General features: G+C 31.3%; 2 protein-coding genes across 6 annotated transcripts; both read right to left on the bottom strand.

Moving 5' to 3' along the window:
- Positions 1-197: 197 nt before the first annotated feature.
- On the bottom strand, positions 198-3,890 carry LOC102674843 (synaptic functional regulator FMR1-like). Of its 2 annotated transcripts, XM_006620716.2 has the most exons (4): positions 3,767-3,890; positions 1,623-1,838; positions 1,258-1,356; positions 198-1,104 (listed from the first exon to the last, which is right to left on the bottom strand). In XM_006620716.2, the coding sequence occupies exons 1-4, from the start codon at positions 3,888-3,890 to the stop codon at positions 923-925; spliced, it is 621 nt and encodes a 206-aa protein (XP_006620779.2). In that variant the 3' UTR covers positions 198-922. The 2 variants fall into 2 exon arrangements, with proteins under 2 accessions (XP_006620779.2, XP_031368743.1); XM_031512883.1 differs by lacking the exon at positions 1,258-1,356.
- On the bottom strand, positions 3,857-11,414 carry LOC102678779 (serine/arginine repetitive matrix protein 1). Of its 4 annotated transcripts, none has more exons than XM_006620651.2 (15): positions 11,129-11,414; positions 10,915-11,004; positions 10,679-10,801; positions 8,921-9,091; positions 8,569-8,732; positions 8,272-8,463; positions 7,399-8,217; positions 7,189-7,320; positions 6,570-7,082; positions 6,194-6,419; positions 6,032-6,114; positions 5,150-5,385; positions 4,930-5,085; positions 4,372-4,862; positions 3,857-4,293 (listed from the first exon to the last, which is right to left on the bottom strand). In XM_006620651.2, exons 1-15 carry the CDS (start codon positions 11,138-11,140, stop codon positions 4,081-4,083), a joined length of 3,621 nt encoding a protein of 1,206 aa, XP_006620714.1. In that variant the 5' UTR covers positions 11,141-11,414; the 3' UTR covers positions 3,857-4,080. The 4 variants fall into 4 exon arrangements, with proteins under 4 accessions (XP_006620714.1, XP_006620717.1, XP_006620715.1 ...); XM_006620654.2 differs by having other exon boundaries at positions 6,903-7,082; XM_006620652.2 differs by having other exon boundaries at positions 7,399-8,205; positions 11,129-11,413.
- Between the last annotated feature and the right edge of the window lie 1,295 nt (positions 11,415-12,709).

The following is a 12,709-nucleotide window of genomic DNA, read 5'->3' as shown; positions in this document are numbered from 1 at the left end:
AAAAAAAAAAAAAAAAAAAAAAAAAAAAAAAAAAAAAAAAAAAAAAAAAAAAAAAAAAAATCAATCTTGTGAAGTAAATAGAAGGAACATCATTGGGAACACCTTTTAACCAAGATTTCATGCAGCTGCCACCTACCATTGTTATAATTAACAATGGGAATCCATTTTTTCTTTCATCATATCATGTTTCGTCCTAGTTTTGTCGCAAAATGTTTTATACCCAGTATGTTCAATTACTGATTTTTTGTTTTTATATGTGAATATAAAATAACACAAAACACGTACTTTTGTTCATATGTCAAATATGTCTTTATTACAATTATTGCAATGATGTAAAAGATAAAAAACAAAAAGAAAGAGAATAAAATTGATTAAATCCTGCGTTTTTGTACGTATTGTGTTATTTTTTTTATAATAATAGCGACACATCTAGGCGAAAATTATTCAAATTGATAATTGACATACGAGCCACAAATATCCAGCCTATTATTAGATCTTTTTTCAAGTGATTAAGAAGTACTTTACAGTACATCCAAATTACTGTCACACAAGTTGGGAGCTTGGTATAAAAATGAGGCACAGTTTCACAATCAGGGGATTCTTTTTTAGATGCTTCTACTATCTCCCAATGAATGTATCCATATATCAAACATGATAGCATAATCACTATCATTAAACTAAACCATGCATGGATATTAATATGTGTCCTTAAATGTGTTTAAGGAGAATGACGATTTCTTAAACAACAGTCGTATTCTTATCGGTAGCAAACAGTCTTAACAACGAGCGTAGACTAATCATGTCGCGATCCATAATCGTGTAGTCTTTGCGTAGGTATGCGTCATGTTATGTGCTGGGTGTTAATAGCTCTCATCAGGTGTAATGTTATATGTAAGTAGCAGTTGTCGACCATAATGATTGTTTAGCCACTGGTACCGTTAACCAGAGCTTCCTTAGGCTTATTGCTCTGTTGCATACGACGAGACCGTAATTCTCTTTGGCCTTTAGGCCCTTGGGAACTGTTGTTAGTAGTAGAAACGTCATTGGCTGGTGTTCCTTCTTTACTAGTTACAGTTGATTGGTCTCCTGGACCGGCATTGCTGCCTAAACAAATATATAGATTAACTCTGAGTGTTACTGTATATTAACATCAATACGCATTCTGAAACATATTTAATACTGCACTTACTCTTATGTTATTAATACCGATCGTCCTAAAGAAATATCATAAATCCTTTTTAAATTTCGCGTAATTACCTTTTTGATTACTTGTTGGTGTAGAACTACGTTGTCGAGAACGTCGAAGTCGTCTTCGCCTTATGCCTTTAGGTCCTCCCTCCACACTTGATACAGATTCTATGCATATGCAAACTATTGTGACCATCTTTTTATAAAATAATATAAAAATACTACTGAAAATTAAATATTTTTGTGACTGATTATATAAAAAGCTACATTTCACATACGTTAGTAGCGTGCATTAGTAATCATCATTGATATTGTTAGTGTTAGATGGTCACAAGTGTTTGTTTCACAATCCATGCTATTCTCAAAGGATTTTACTAATCTTTAGGACGAAACGGCTGTTCTACTGTAAAATATTATTAGAAAAATATTGTTACCTCTATCAATACTTGAAACATCTTGACTATCGAGAACAGTATCTTCATCATCGGTTGTTCGACGACGTTCATCTCTACGATCTCTACGTTGAGTTGGAGGACGACCTTGTCTACCACCCATATACCCTGAATTGCCTGCACCTCCTTGATGGCCACCTCTTGGCGGTAGATCCCTTACTCGATCTTCACTACCATCTAAGGTGTCTCGGCGTAATCCTGTAAATTAAATCAGATTTATAACAAAAAAACAAGTTAAAATTTGAATGTAACACGATGAACACAAACATTTTAATGATTTTGTAAAACAAATGAAATGATGAAAGATTAGTATCCTTACTTGTAGTCGATGATGATCAATGTAGCATTTAACACATTATCAATGATGTTTTCCATTATAATAACTAAGGGTATTAATTGGGAGTGAAGAGGCATCTTTGGAATCAAGCTCACTAATTTTTTAATTTCTTCTTCTACCGTTAATATTTATATTTCCATAAATTTATACAAATTTAAATGAAAACTAATATATTAATGTAGTATTAAATCACAGAATATAGTTTTATTGAATTACATTAATGTAATTAAGAACATTTGTAAAATACTTGTGATTGTTACTACCTAATATTTTATAAGTTAAAAATCAGATTCACGTGGAGTATTTTACAAGGTAAATTTTATTACAAAACGTATATAAGTACATTTTTAATAAAAATAATAACATAATTGCTTCTTAATTTCTTATTTATCAACTTGCAAACAACCTATATAGTTAAGACAACATTCAATTTTGTTAACGTTTAAAAAGCAATTAAAGTTAATTACATTCAATGTATTATTTAACTAAATGAAAGATTCAAAAGTCGTTATATACGTACATGTCATAAATTTGACGCGGCATATTTGTTAATCCATAAAAAGTAGTTACTCTTAAGATATATAATACGTGATTAGACAATTCGCACACAAAACAATATTATGTACTTTATTTATTTCTCAATAACCAATAAATCAAATAAATCACACACCGTGAGTTACTTAGCTACTACATGCATTTCCATTAAACACATACATGCAAATGCATATGGTTGCAGTTATTTTCTATTATAATTCCATGTTCTATGTGATGACATGTTTACAAATGCGAATTGTGAATATATCTATAGATATTAATTGAGAAAGTATAAAGTAATTATGACAAAAACAATGAATTACGAATAACGATGTACGATGAAAAACTAAATAGCTGAAACGGTTTTATAACAAGTATAGCTTCAAATCTATATAATTAAACAATGAAAGGCATTAACGACTATAAAAAGATATTAAGATCAAATCTGATTTGAATAAATGAATTATTTTAACGTTAATAATAATAAAAATCATGAATAAATTAATACATGAAGAAAAAATTATTCTCTTTGTATATGTTTTGATCATTATTTTTTATGCTTATATTGATAAATTTACAAATTTGTAAGCTTTCAATTTATTAAATGTAATAAAGTAAACTTTTAAATCATTTAATGAGTATTTCCAAGAATGAATTACAGTAAAAACTCGTTTATCCGAATCTCTAACATTAAATTGTTTTATTTACTGAGCTCAAAAAAGATTCTTTAGAAAATATTGGTCAATTCAAAGAAAAAAATATTTTTATAAGTTATATATTTGAATGTAGAGCTATATATGTAATTTATTTTATCTATTAACTTTTAGATATTAAGAAATATCTAAATACATCAAATTTTTCTATAGATTATTAAAAGTGAGCAGTTTATTATATAGTAAAAAATGGATTAAATTATGACAAATAATGTATGACACAAAAAATATATTTGCACTGTATTGGGTAATGAATGAACTAGTAGGTGGTAGCGGGAATATCGAATGATATCCTGATCTTTATTTATTCAAACTAAAAAGTCATCCCGCCAAATCCGAATAACTGAGTTTCTACTATAAACCTTGTATAGTAATAATCCTAGCACTGTTTCAACAAATTATTGAATGTTACTTTGTGACAACACGCCCTCTGTCTTTAAAATCTCTGGGTTCTCTACTGTCTCTCGTGTTGGATCCACCGCTTCTGCCATTACGTTTTTGTGTGTTCTCTACATTGTTGATATAGTCAGTAATAGTATTACCAGCATTGTGTCTGGCGGGAGCCCTACCCCTGCCACCACGTCCGCGAGATTGACCACCACGACCTCCACGGCCTCCACCACCTTCTATTGTATTTAACTTCATAATCTTAATATTTAGAGTCATAAAAATTAGATTTCTTCATCTAGTTGAATCTGTTTTATAACATCAGACTTGTTTTACACAAAAAATATGTGATACGATAAAATCCTATTTATCGATAATAATAAACAGAAACGTATTCGTGATATAATTAGAGCAAGTGCATTGTAATACAGAGGTACACACGTTACACACCCTCGTTAATTTTTAAACCTCAATCACTTCCTTCTATACTATGTCCCTTTTTCATGGATTTTAATGCTTTTTCACGAAGTTTTTTTTCAAGTTCTTCTGTATTACCTTCACTTACATCAGATTCGTCAGAATCTGCAACCTTCTTCTTTTTATGTTTCCTATGCTTTTTATGTTTTTTATGTTTTTTATGTTTCTTATCCTTTTTCTTTTTCTTTTCTTCTACCTCACTTTCCTGGATACAAATTATAAATAAGAAATAGAAATTTATAATTTCCATAAATTAAATTAATGAAATAAAATAAATAATTACCTCTGATTCACTGGTACTTGTTTTAGTTTTCTTTTTACGTTTTTTCTTCACTTTTTCTTCATCTGAACTATCATCAGCTTTTCTCTTTTTCTTTGCATCTTTTTCTCCTATTTCTTCATCATCTGTACTTGAATCTCGTTTAGATTTCTTTAATCGCACTTTTCCTTCATCTTCACTTGTAGAATCTTTTCTTGATTTTCTTGTTCTTGATTTTTCATCCTCCGAAGAACTGTCTCTTCGTTTTCGTGTTTTTTTCGGTTCATCATCTGAACTTGAATCTTTTTTAGACTTTCGTAATCTGGACCTATCATCTTCAGTTTTGTTTCTTTTTATCTTTTGATCTTCATCTCCTGAAGAAGAATCTTTTCTTGATCTTTTTGATTTTTTTGTTTCTTCTTCTAATTCTTTTTTTGAGCGTTTGCGAGATTCGTTTTCATTGATTTCTCGTTTTCTACTATCTTTTCTGTCTTTTGCACGTTCATCTAATGAGTCTGTGAACATTATCAAAATATTAAAAATTATAATAAATATTATCAAATTGATATAATTAAAATTTACCTCCTCGATTTGTGTCTTTAAGTTTTTTATTCTTTTCTGTATGCTTTCTTTCCTCTTCAGAATCCGAACTAGAACCACATTTTTCTGATTTTTCTTCATCTGTAGAAGTTTTTCTGGATTTCCTAGATTTCTCTAATTTTCTTGGTCTTTTCTTTCCTATAATAAAAAAATATTATTGAACATAATATATTGAAAAAACATACTTCTAACATCTTTCTACCTTCACTTTCACTGTCATTAGAATCTGTAGAACCATCGCGTTTTTCTTTCTTCGATTTCTTCATAACTTCTGCTGGTTTTTTTAAGAGTATTGGTTCAGAAGATTTTTGACCTGACTTTTTATCCTCAGATGCCACTTTAAGTGATTTGACTGATTTGTCATCTTTTTTTAACGGAAAAGTATCTGCGGATGAAAAATTCGTTTCTTCTTTTGGTGATCCTTCCTTGTTATCTTCTCTATAAACAATAAAAAAAAAAAAAAAAAAAAAAAAAAAAAAAAAAAAAAAAAAAAAAAAAAAAAAAATTTTTTTTTTTTAAGAAAAAAAAAAAGGGGGGGACCCCAAACAAAAAAAAAAATTTTTTTTTTTTAAGAAAAAAAAAAAGGGGGGGACCCCAAACAAAAAAAAAAATTTTTTTTTTTTAAGAAAAAAAAAAAGGGGGGGACCCCAAACAAAAAAAAAAATTTTTTTTTTTTAAGAAAAAAAAAAAGGGGGGGACCCCAAACAAAAAAAAAAATTTTTTTTTTTTAAGAAAAAAAAAAAGGGGGGGACCCCAAACAAAAAAAAAAATTTTTTTTTTTTAAGAAAAAAAAAAAGGGGGGGACCCCAAACAAAAAAAAAAATTTTTTTTTTTTAAGAAAAAAAAAAAGGGGGGGACCCCAAACAAAAAAAAAAATTTTTTTTTTTTAAGAAAAAAAAAAAGGGGGGGACCCCAAACAAAAAAAAAAATTTTTTTTTTTTAAGAGAAAAAAAAAAAAAAAAAAAAAAAAAAAAAAAAAAAAAAAAAAGAAAGAAAAGAAAAAAGAAAAAACAAATAATATACGCTTAAATTAAAAGATTTTTATCTATTTTGAAAAATATTTAAAACATATATTTAAACTTACTTCGATTGTTTAACTTTAACTGCAGCTATAATGTCTTCAGTCTTTTTAAATGGAGATGGTGTTCGTGATAAACTCTTTGAAAACTAAAATTATATAAAAATGATAATTGTTATAAAATCTATATAAAAATATTTGATACATAAACAATATAATGCAACTTACTCTATGCCTAGTTACAGGAAGTGTAGCAGATTGAAGTTTTTTAGGAGAAACGCTAGGATCTGGTTTCTTGATGTTTACAGGTTCAGTTTTCTTGATATCCTTTTCAGGTCGTTTGATAGATTCTTCCTTGGCAGGTTTTTCCTTTTCTTTACGTTTGTCATCTACATGTTCTCGTTCCCTCTCACGTTCTCGCTTTTCCTGAGATGATTTCCGTTCAAGAGATTTTCTGCACATAGATAGCGAAAAATATTATTAGAGAACACAAGAATATTTGTTCACTGCTAAGCAGGAAACACAACATAGCTGCTTTACGCTCCAACAACAACCGTAAGGTCTGTAACAAAACGTAAAAGTATGAGATAATTTGTTTACTAACCTGGTCACTTCATCCTCATTGCTAGAGGAACTACTTTCGCTACTTTCCGAGCTACTTGACTTAGACCTTCCGTTTCGTAATTCTTTTCGCGATCCCGTATCAGTTGATCTTTTAATTTTTTCATCCACTTTCTTGTCCTTTATCTTCTCCTTAGTTTCTCTTAAGCGATCGGGAGATCGTTTTCCATCTCTCGAACGATCCACCGATGACCTTTGATCTTTCGATCTGGATCTACGATCCCTAGATCTAGATCTTCTATCTCTATCCCTTCTGTCCCTGTCTCTGGAACGGTCCCGCCTACTCGATCTGTCACGAGAGGAAGATCTATCGTACCTGAGGGATCGATCCCGGCCATCTGGAGAACGACGTCTGCTATCACGACGATCTGGAGATCGACGTCTGTCTCTTCTTTCTGATGATCTTCGTCTTCGATCAAGGGATCTTCTTCGGCGCCTATCTCCAGGACTGGGTGATCTACGACGATATCTTACCGGACTTCTACGATGAGGGCTTCTGTAAAAATTATAATTATAGATTATTATTAATATTAGTGATATTTATTTATATAAAATATGATTTATTTATGACAAATAGTTGATGTTAATGAAATTTATCTTACCTCCGTCTACTAGGTGCTCTACGCACAGATGGAGGTCGCATGCTGCGACTGCCGCTATATCTATCCAATCTTTCTCGCTCTCTTTCTCGCTCTCGTTCTCTTCTTCTTTCCCGTTCTCTATCTATGGATCTCCTAAAAGAAATTAATTCAAAAATTAAGATCAATAAATTGTTCAACCATTTATAACAATAAAATATTTATATTATTTACCTTCTGTTCCTATCTCGAGATCTATCCCGAGATCTATCCCGAGATCTATCACGTGATCTATCTCGCGATCTATCTCTATCCTTAGATCGACCTCTATCTTTTCGTGGTGTTGGACTCCTTCGTTTAGGTACAGATTTTCTTTCTCGACTTGAATCACTGTCACTGCCACTGTCATCTTTATTCGTTTTTCTATATGATCTCTTTGCCTGTACTCCATCTTTTTTCTTTCTAATTTCGAAATCGTTTTTATCTTTTGCTCCTTTATCTTCTTCTGATTCGGAACTACTACTTGAACTTGCATCTCGTTTTCTGTTAGAATCGAGATTATCCTTTCTTTTATCAGGTGATTTTGAACGAGATTTTGATGATCTTGAATCGCTCGAGTCCGATCTTGATTTTCTAGATTTACTTCTATCATTACTTTTTGATCGTGACTTTTTAGATCGTGAACGAGATCTTGAATGCGATCTTGGCGATTTAGATTTGGTACGTCTTGATTTTGAACGATCTTGCGACCTGGATTTGGATCTTCTGGATTTTGATCTAGATCTGGATCGCCTTGATCTTGATTTAGATCGAGATCGTCTCGATCTAGATGCAGGTGATCGAGAACGACGTGTCTTTGAATCTCGACTTGGGGATTTAGATCTAGATTTTTTGGAGCGATTTATTGGTGATTTTGATCTAGATCTAGATTTTTTCGCTTTTTCTAGTGACTCAGGAGAAGGAGTACGATTATTTTTCTTTTTTCCATCAGCTATGCTCATTAATTTTGCTTGCAATCGAGATATTGCGACAGCAGCTTCTCTGTTGAAACACCTTAATAAATAATCTTTAAGAGTTTATCTTAAATAATGAAATATAAAGACTTACGGTTTTGTTTTAACAGGCATGAGCGGTATAGCATTTTCGGGTTGTGGCGAATCTTCTCGTTCCACTTTAATTTCAGACATATCTTTCCCGTTGTCTTTAAGCGAATTTTTACTAGGTGATCTCGAAGAGGATCGTCGTTTACGAGTCGATCTGTCACGATCTCTGTGTCGATCTCTCGATCGACTTCTTTTTCTACAAATAATGATATTTATTTAAAATATATATAAAATTAGACAAAAATATCTAATATTTATTATTTTTTTTTTTTTTAGTAAAGATTTATTAGTAAAGAAATACCTGTCCCTATCACGATCTCTACTTCGATCTCTACGACGTTCTTTCGATGAACCTCGTTCTTTTTCTTCTTTCTTTATCTTGTTTTCTGCTTCATCTTTTTCCTTTTCTCTTTCCTTCTCCTTTTCTTTCTCCGCCAAAGAAGCTTGGAGTTTCTCTTGCTCTTCCTGATTTCATAAATTACTTATTTGTAAATAAACATAAAAGATCTAAATTGAATTGTATGTATCAAAAAAATTGATTGAATTGAACATTTTATTGAATGTCAAAATTTAGTTATTCAATTGTTTTACTATTAATAGATTAGTTCATGGAATAACATTAAAGAATAACAATGTGAAAATTTAATAATTACCAAACGTTTCTTAATTTGATCTTTTTTTTGTTGTAAGAAAGCCTCTGGAATGCCCGTAACACTTTCCTGAGCAGAGACCAAAAGGTCCCATAATTCACCCATGAAAGATCGGGCATTCCTTCCATTCAGGAATCCTGTGAGGTTGATCTGCATTTTTCGGGGGTCAGGAAACTGTAAAATATACAGTACCCTTTTTATTATCACGAGCTATTAACACGAACGAACATTAGAAGTTCAGTTCTATATAATTTTATTATGAAAGAATGAACATTATAAATTCCATCTCCCTACGTCGATACTAACTGCTTTTCCCCCTCGAAAAAGCAGATATATTTTTTATATTTCTAATATACCTTACCGTTAACAAAAAACTGCTCGTTTCACGTCTGTACTAATATGCAATATGCTAAGAAAAAAAAAATATATACTCATCGATAAACGCACAAGTAGCACAGATACATTTATACCTTTTTAATTTAATAATACTGCTAAAATAAAGATGCTGAAATAGGACTTAGAAATATGTGTTGAAAGTGTTAGCTGAAAATGAAAGGATTAATTTGGAATAGAAGGAACACCGTTCCACCAACCTGTGACGTTGACAAAGAGTGTCAAACCGAGTAGAGATACCTCCGGCATCGTCCATGAGTCAATCGCATCTGGGATTGATTGTATGTCTTGAGAATCATTAACTGGAGAACAGACCTGCATGATGTAATGATCCTTGATTCGTCAGGATGTTGTTGAGAGGCACGGAAAATGTTGCAACCTGCATCTCAGGAGAATACACCCCGTTGATGTCCTTGTGGGATGATCGCAGCATCTGGGTTGATAGTACGATGATTTCGTCTTGCCTCAATTGGAAGTGCCGATTGTCACTGGATGTCCAATGATCGAAAGCCGCAATGCAGTGGTTTGTAGTTGCAATTTTGAAGCGTAACCACCTCGAACGAGGCAGTCACGAACTGGCGAAGACGATGATCAGCTAGTAGACGCCGTTACAGCAATGAAGACATCTGCAGAATGGTAGAAGGCCACGGGCAGTGCCACAGGAACAGGATGATGCGATGAGATTATTGCGAATACGCCATTTCTCCAGTGACGATGAATCGAAGGTGGATGAACTGCTGAGGCTGAAGTTTCAGCAGTGTTCTAAGATGACGTTGACATACCAGCTGGCATCAGCTAGCGTTGACGGCTGATAGAAAGGCGGCCAATCGGATGCAGAGAGGAGCACATCCGAATGCCATTTGGACAATAGGGTTGAGCCCCACCAACGGTCTCTACTTATACTAACGGGGAATTCAAACATACGTGATAAAACATTGATTTTACATGTTACAGTATTGCAGGATCAGCTACATCAGTTTTTCGTTGATATAGGATATAGCTTGGAATGGATATTTAAGGTTAATAAAAATAGGATACACAGGATATAGAGGTTCGATGATGTATTATTAAAATTACAAAAAAAAAAAAAAAAAAAAGAAAAAACAATGAGGCAAATATGACTAATATGGTTTCTGCCTCCTTGCTTTTCATTTCCAAAGTCAGCACATTGTGCAGATTTTGGATGATAGCATTCGTAACAACATTGGTACTCGTACAAAACATTGTGCTGAAATAATGTGTATTTATCGATTTCCTATGATGAGGGGAAAAAGCCAAGTGAACGCATTTTATATATCATATTATTAATTTAAAATCTCTTAGGCCTAATTACAGTCACACTAATAATATGTACAACAAATTTCTTACCTTTTCTTCCAGTTGATTATATACAAATTCTACCACTACATCATCCTCCATGCCTAAAATCTGTGTAATCTTTGTAGTTATCCATGGTTTAATAACATCCAGTTTAACTTTGCTCATATCCACCTAAAATATAATAATTTACAATGAATATGAAAGCTAAAATTGATTAGTGTAATCAATTGAAATTCAATAATATAATTAAGTATATCTATATTATTTATATTTTAAATATTTACTTTCTGAGTAAGAGAATCACCAAATTTCATTTGTTTGAGAAGTTTTTTCTCCTTATCGCTGAACCTCGTGTCCTGTGACGCGGTGGTCCCCTATAATTTAATAATTAAAACTTAAAATACGAAGAATTAAAAGCAATATAATTAAATTCAATAGAATTTGAATAGCATAAAGTATAATTTTTAACGGTAAATATAATAATAATAATAAATTTACCGTGTACATCATTTTGGCAATGTGCAAAAACCAAAAATTGCACGATATTCGTTGAGAATTGGCGATGTTCCAATTTTTTTCTCCAACGACGAATGAAAAAAAGTAAATCAAAAGTAAATGTTGTTAGATACTGTATCTCTTCTTATTTACGAAACTTTGTATAATCTTGTACATATAAATATCGAACGTTAAAATGGAGTACATATCAACGCGGGCACACAATAGATCATTCCGCCAACATGGCGACCGTGTCGTTAAAACAGGAAATTGAAGTTGCTTGGCAATAAACAGTGCTACCTATTGGTAAGTGTTACCAACTTCCTTTTTTTACAAAACTTTTTCTTAGGAAGAATTTGAATTTTGCAATAATATTTTATTTAATAATATAATTTACATAATTTATATTTATTGTAATACAGAAAAATAAGTTATATTTTATCGATAATATTTTTGTATTAAATAGCAAGAAATTAATAAATAGTTTAACTAATTAAGATACGATTTTATATACATTTTTCCGTTTCAAGTATATGGAAAGAAAATGATTCAAGTAGTTGCTTTGAAAAGATTATACGAGTATTTCATAGTATGTACGTATTTATTTTTTCCGGTTATTGGCGTTAGTTGTGCATACTTTTTTGGTACCGTTAGATACTAAAAATAAATTTCAAGGTATGTATTTATTCATTTTTGATTATTTTAAATTAATCATATGTTGAAACGAAATTTCGTTTCAATAGTTGTAAGCAAGGAATAGAAAAGGATATAAAGGAATTGAAATTTGTTGAAAATTCATTTACATAATACGCCATAATCTAATAATAAATTATAAATATATACTTGCATATTACAACTATAGATACAAAAGATGACATGCGATATGAAAAAAATTCGCTGTATGTAACATTACTGCATTTCTCTATGTATCACTTTTTCCGTACGGCACTGACACAGAATATCGATATACGAATTCGTATTTGTATTTAATTCCCATTTATATAAAATGAATCACATAAAAAATTATAAACAATTTTCTCCTAAACTACTATAGATATTTATGTTTCTTTTTTTTTTTTATATTAAATCATTGATAAACAAATCATATAAGATACAAATATTAAAAAAAGAAGCATGTCAATATCATGTAGTAGTTTCGGGAAAAACTTATAACGTTTGATGTGCTCCATCTTGTATTTTGTCTAACGAACAATCGATATTTAATTTCTTTTACGATGAAATATACAAAATCGGAAGACATTTTGTTCAATTGTTATTTTTTGACTTAAATATTTGAATTTTAGAATTACGATGCTTTTTATAATTGCATAGGAAAAATCACAAGCACCGTAGAAAACTAATACCTGGATCAAAGCAAAAGAGCTATTGATGATTAAGTGGCGCGCCATGAATGAACGACACAAGTTAGCTACTTGTAGGCGCCGTATAAATCTTGCCTATGAAATAACCAAGTGAAGTAAATCGAGGTGAAGGGTCCCGCAAAGCGGATAACGGTACTTTATACTCATCGGAATTCATGGTACGGTCCATTCGTATTGCGACTGCACGTCTATCCTGTTTGTC

The sequence above is a fragment of the Apis dorsata genome, unplaced genomic scaffold, assembly GCF_000469605.1.
Source record: "Apis dorsata unplaced genomic scaffold, Apis dorsata 1.3 scaffold_525, whole genome shotgun sequence".
In the NCBI taxonomy this organism is placed as follows: domain Eukaryota; kingdom Metazoa; phylum Arthropoda; class Insecta; order Hymenoptera; family Apidae; genus Apis; species Apis dorsata.
This window is presented reverse-complemented; position numbering and strand designations above follow the sequence as displayed.

What these genes read in the sequence shown, in the direction of transcription:
- LOC102674843 (XM_006620716.2), bottom strand. Translation starts at nt 3,890, where the DNA reads ATGACTCTAAATATTAAGATTATGAAGTTAAATACAATAGAAGGTGGT. An exon ending in TGTTTCAAGTATTGATAGAG is followed by an intron (nt 1,357 to 1,622) that starts GTAACAATATTT and finishes GCATATGCATAG; the next exon opens with AATCTGTATCAAGTGTGGAG. An exon ending in ACCAACAAGTAATCAAAAAG is followed by an intron (nt 1,105 to 1,257) that starts GTAATTACGCGA and finishes ATATTTGTTTAG; the next exon opens with GCAGCAATGCCGGTCCAGGA.
- LOC102678779 (XM_006620651.2), bottom strand. An exon ending in AATGAGGATGAAGTGACCAG is followed by an intron (nt 6,420 to 6,569) that starts GTTAGTAAACAA and finishes ATCTATGTGCAG; the next exon opens with AAAATCTCTTGAACGGAAAT. An exon ending in GTTAAAGTTAAACAATCGAA is followed by an intron (nt 5,386 to 6,031) that starts GTAAGTTTAAAT and finishes TATTGTTTATAG; the next exon opens with AGAAGATAACAAGGAAGGAT.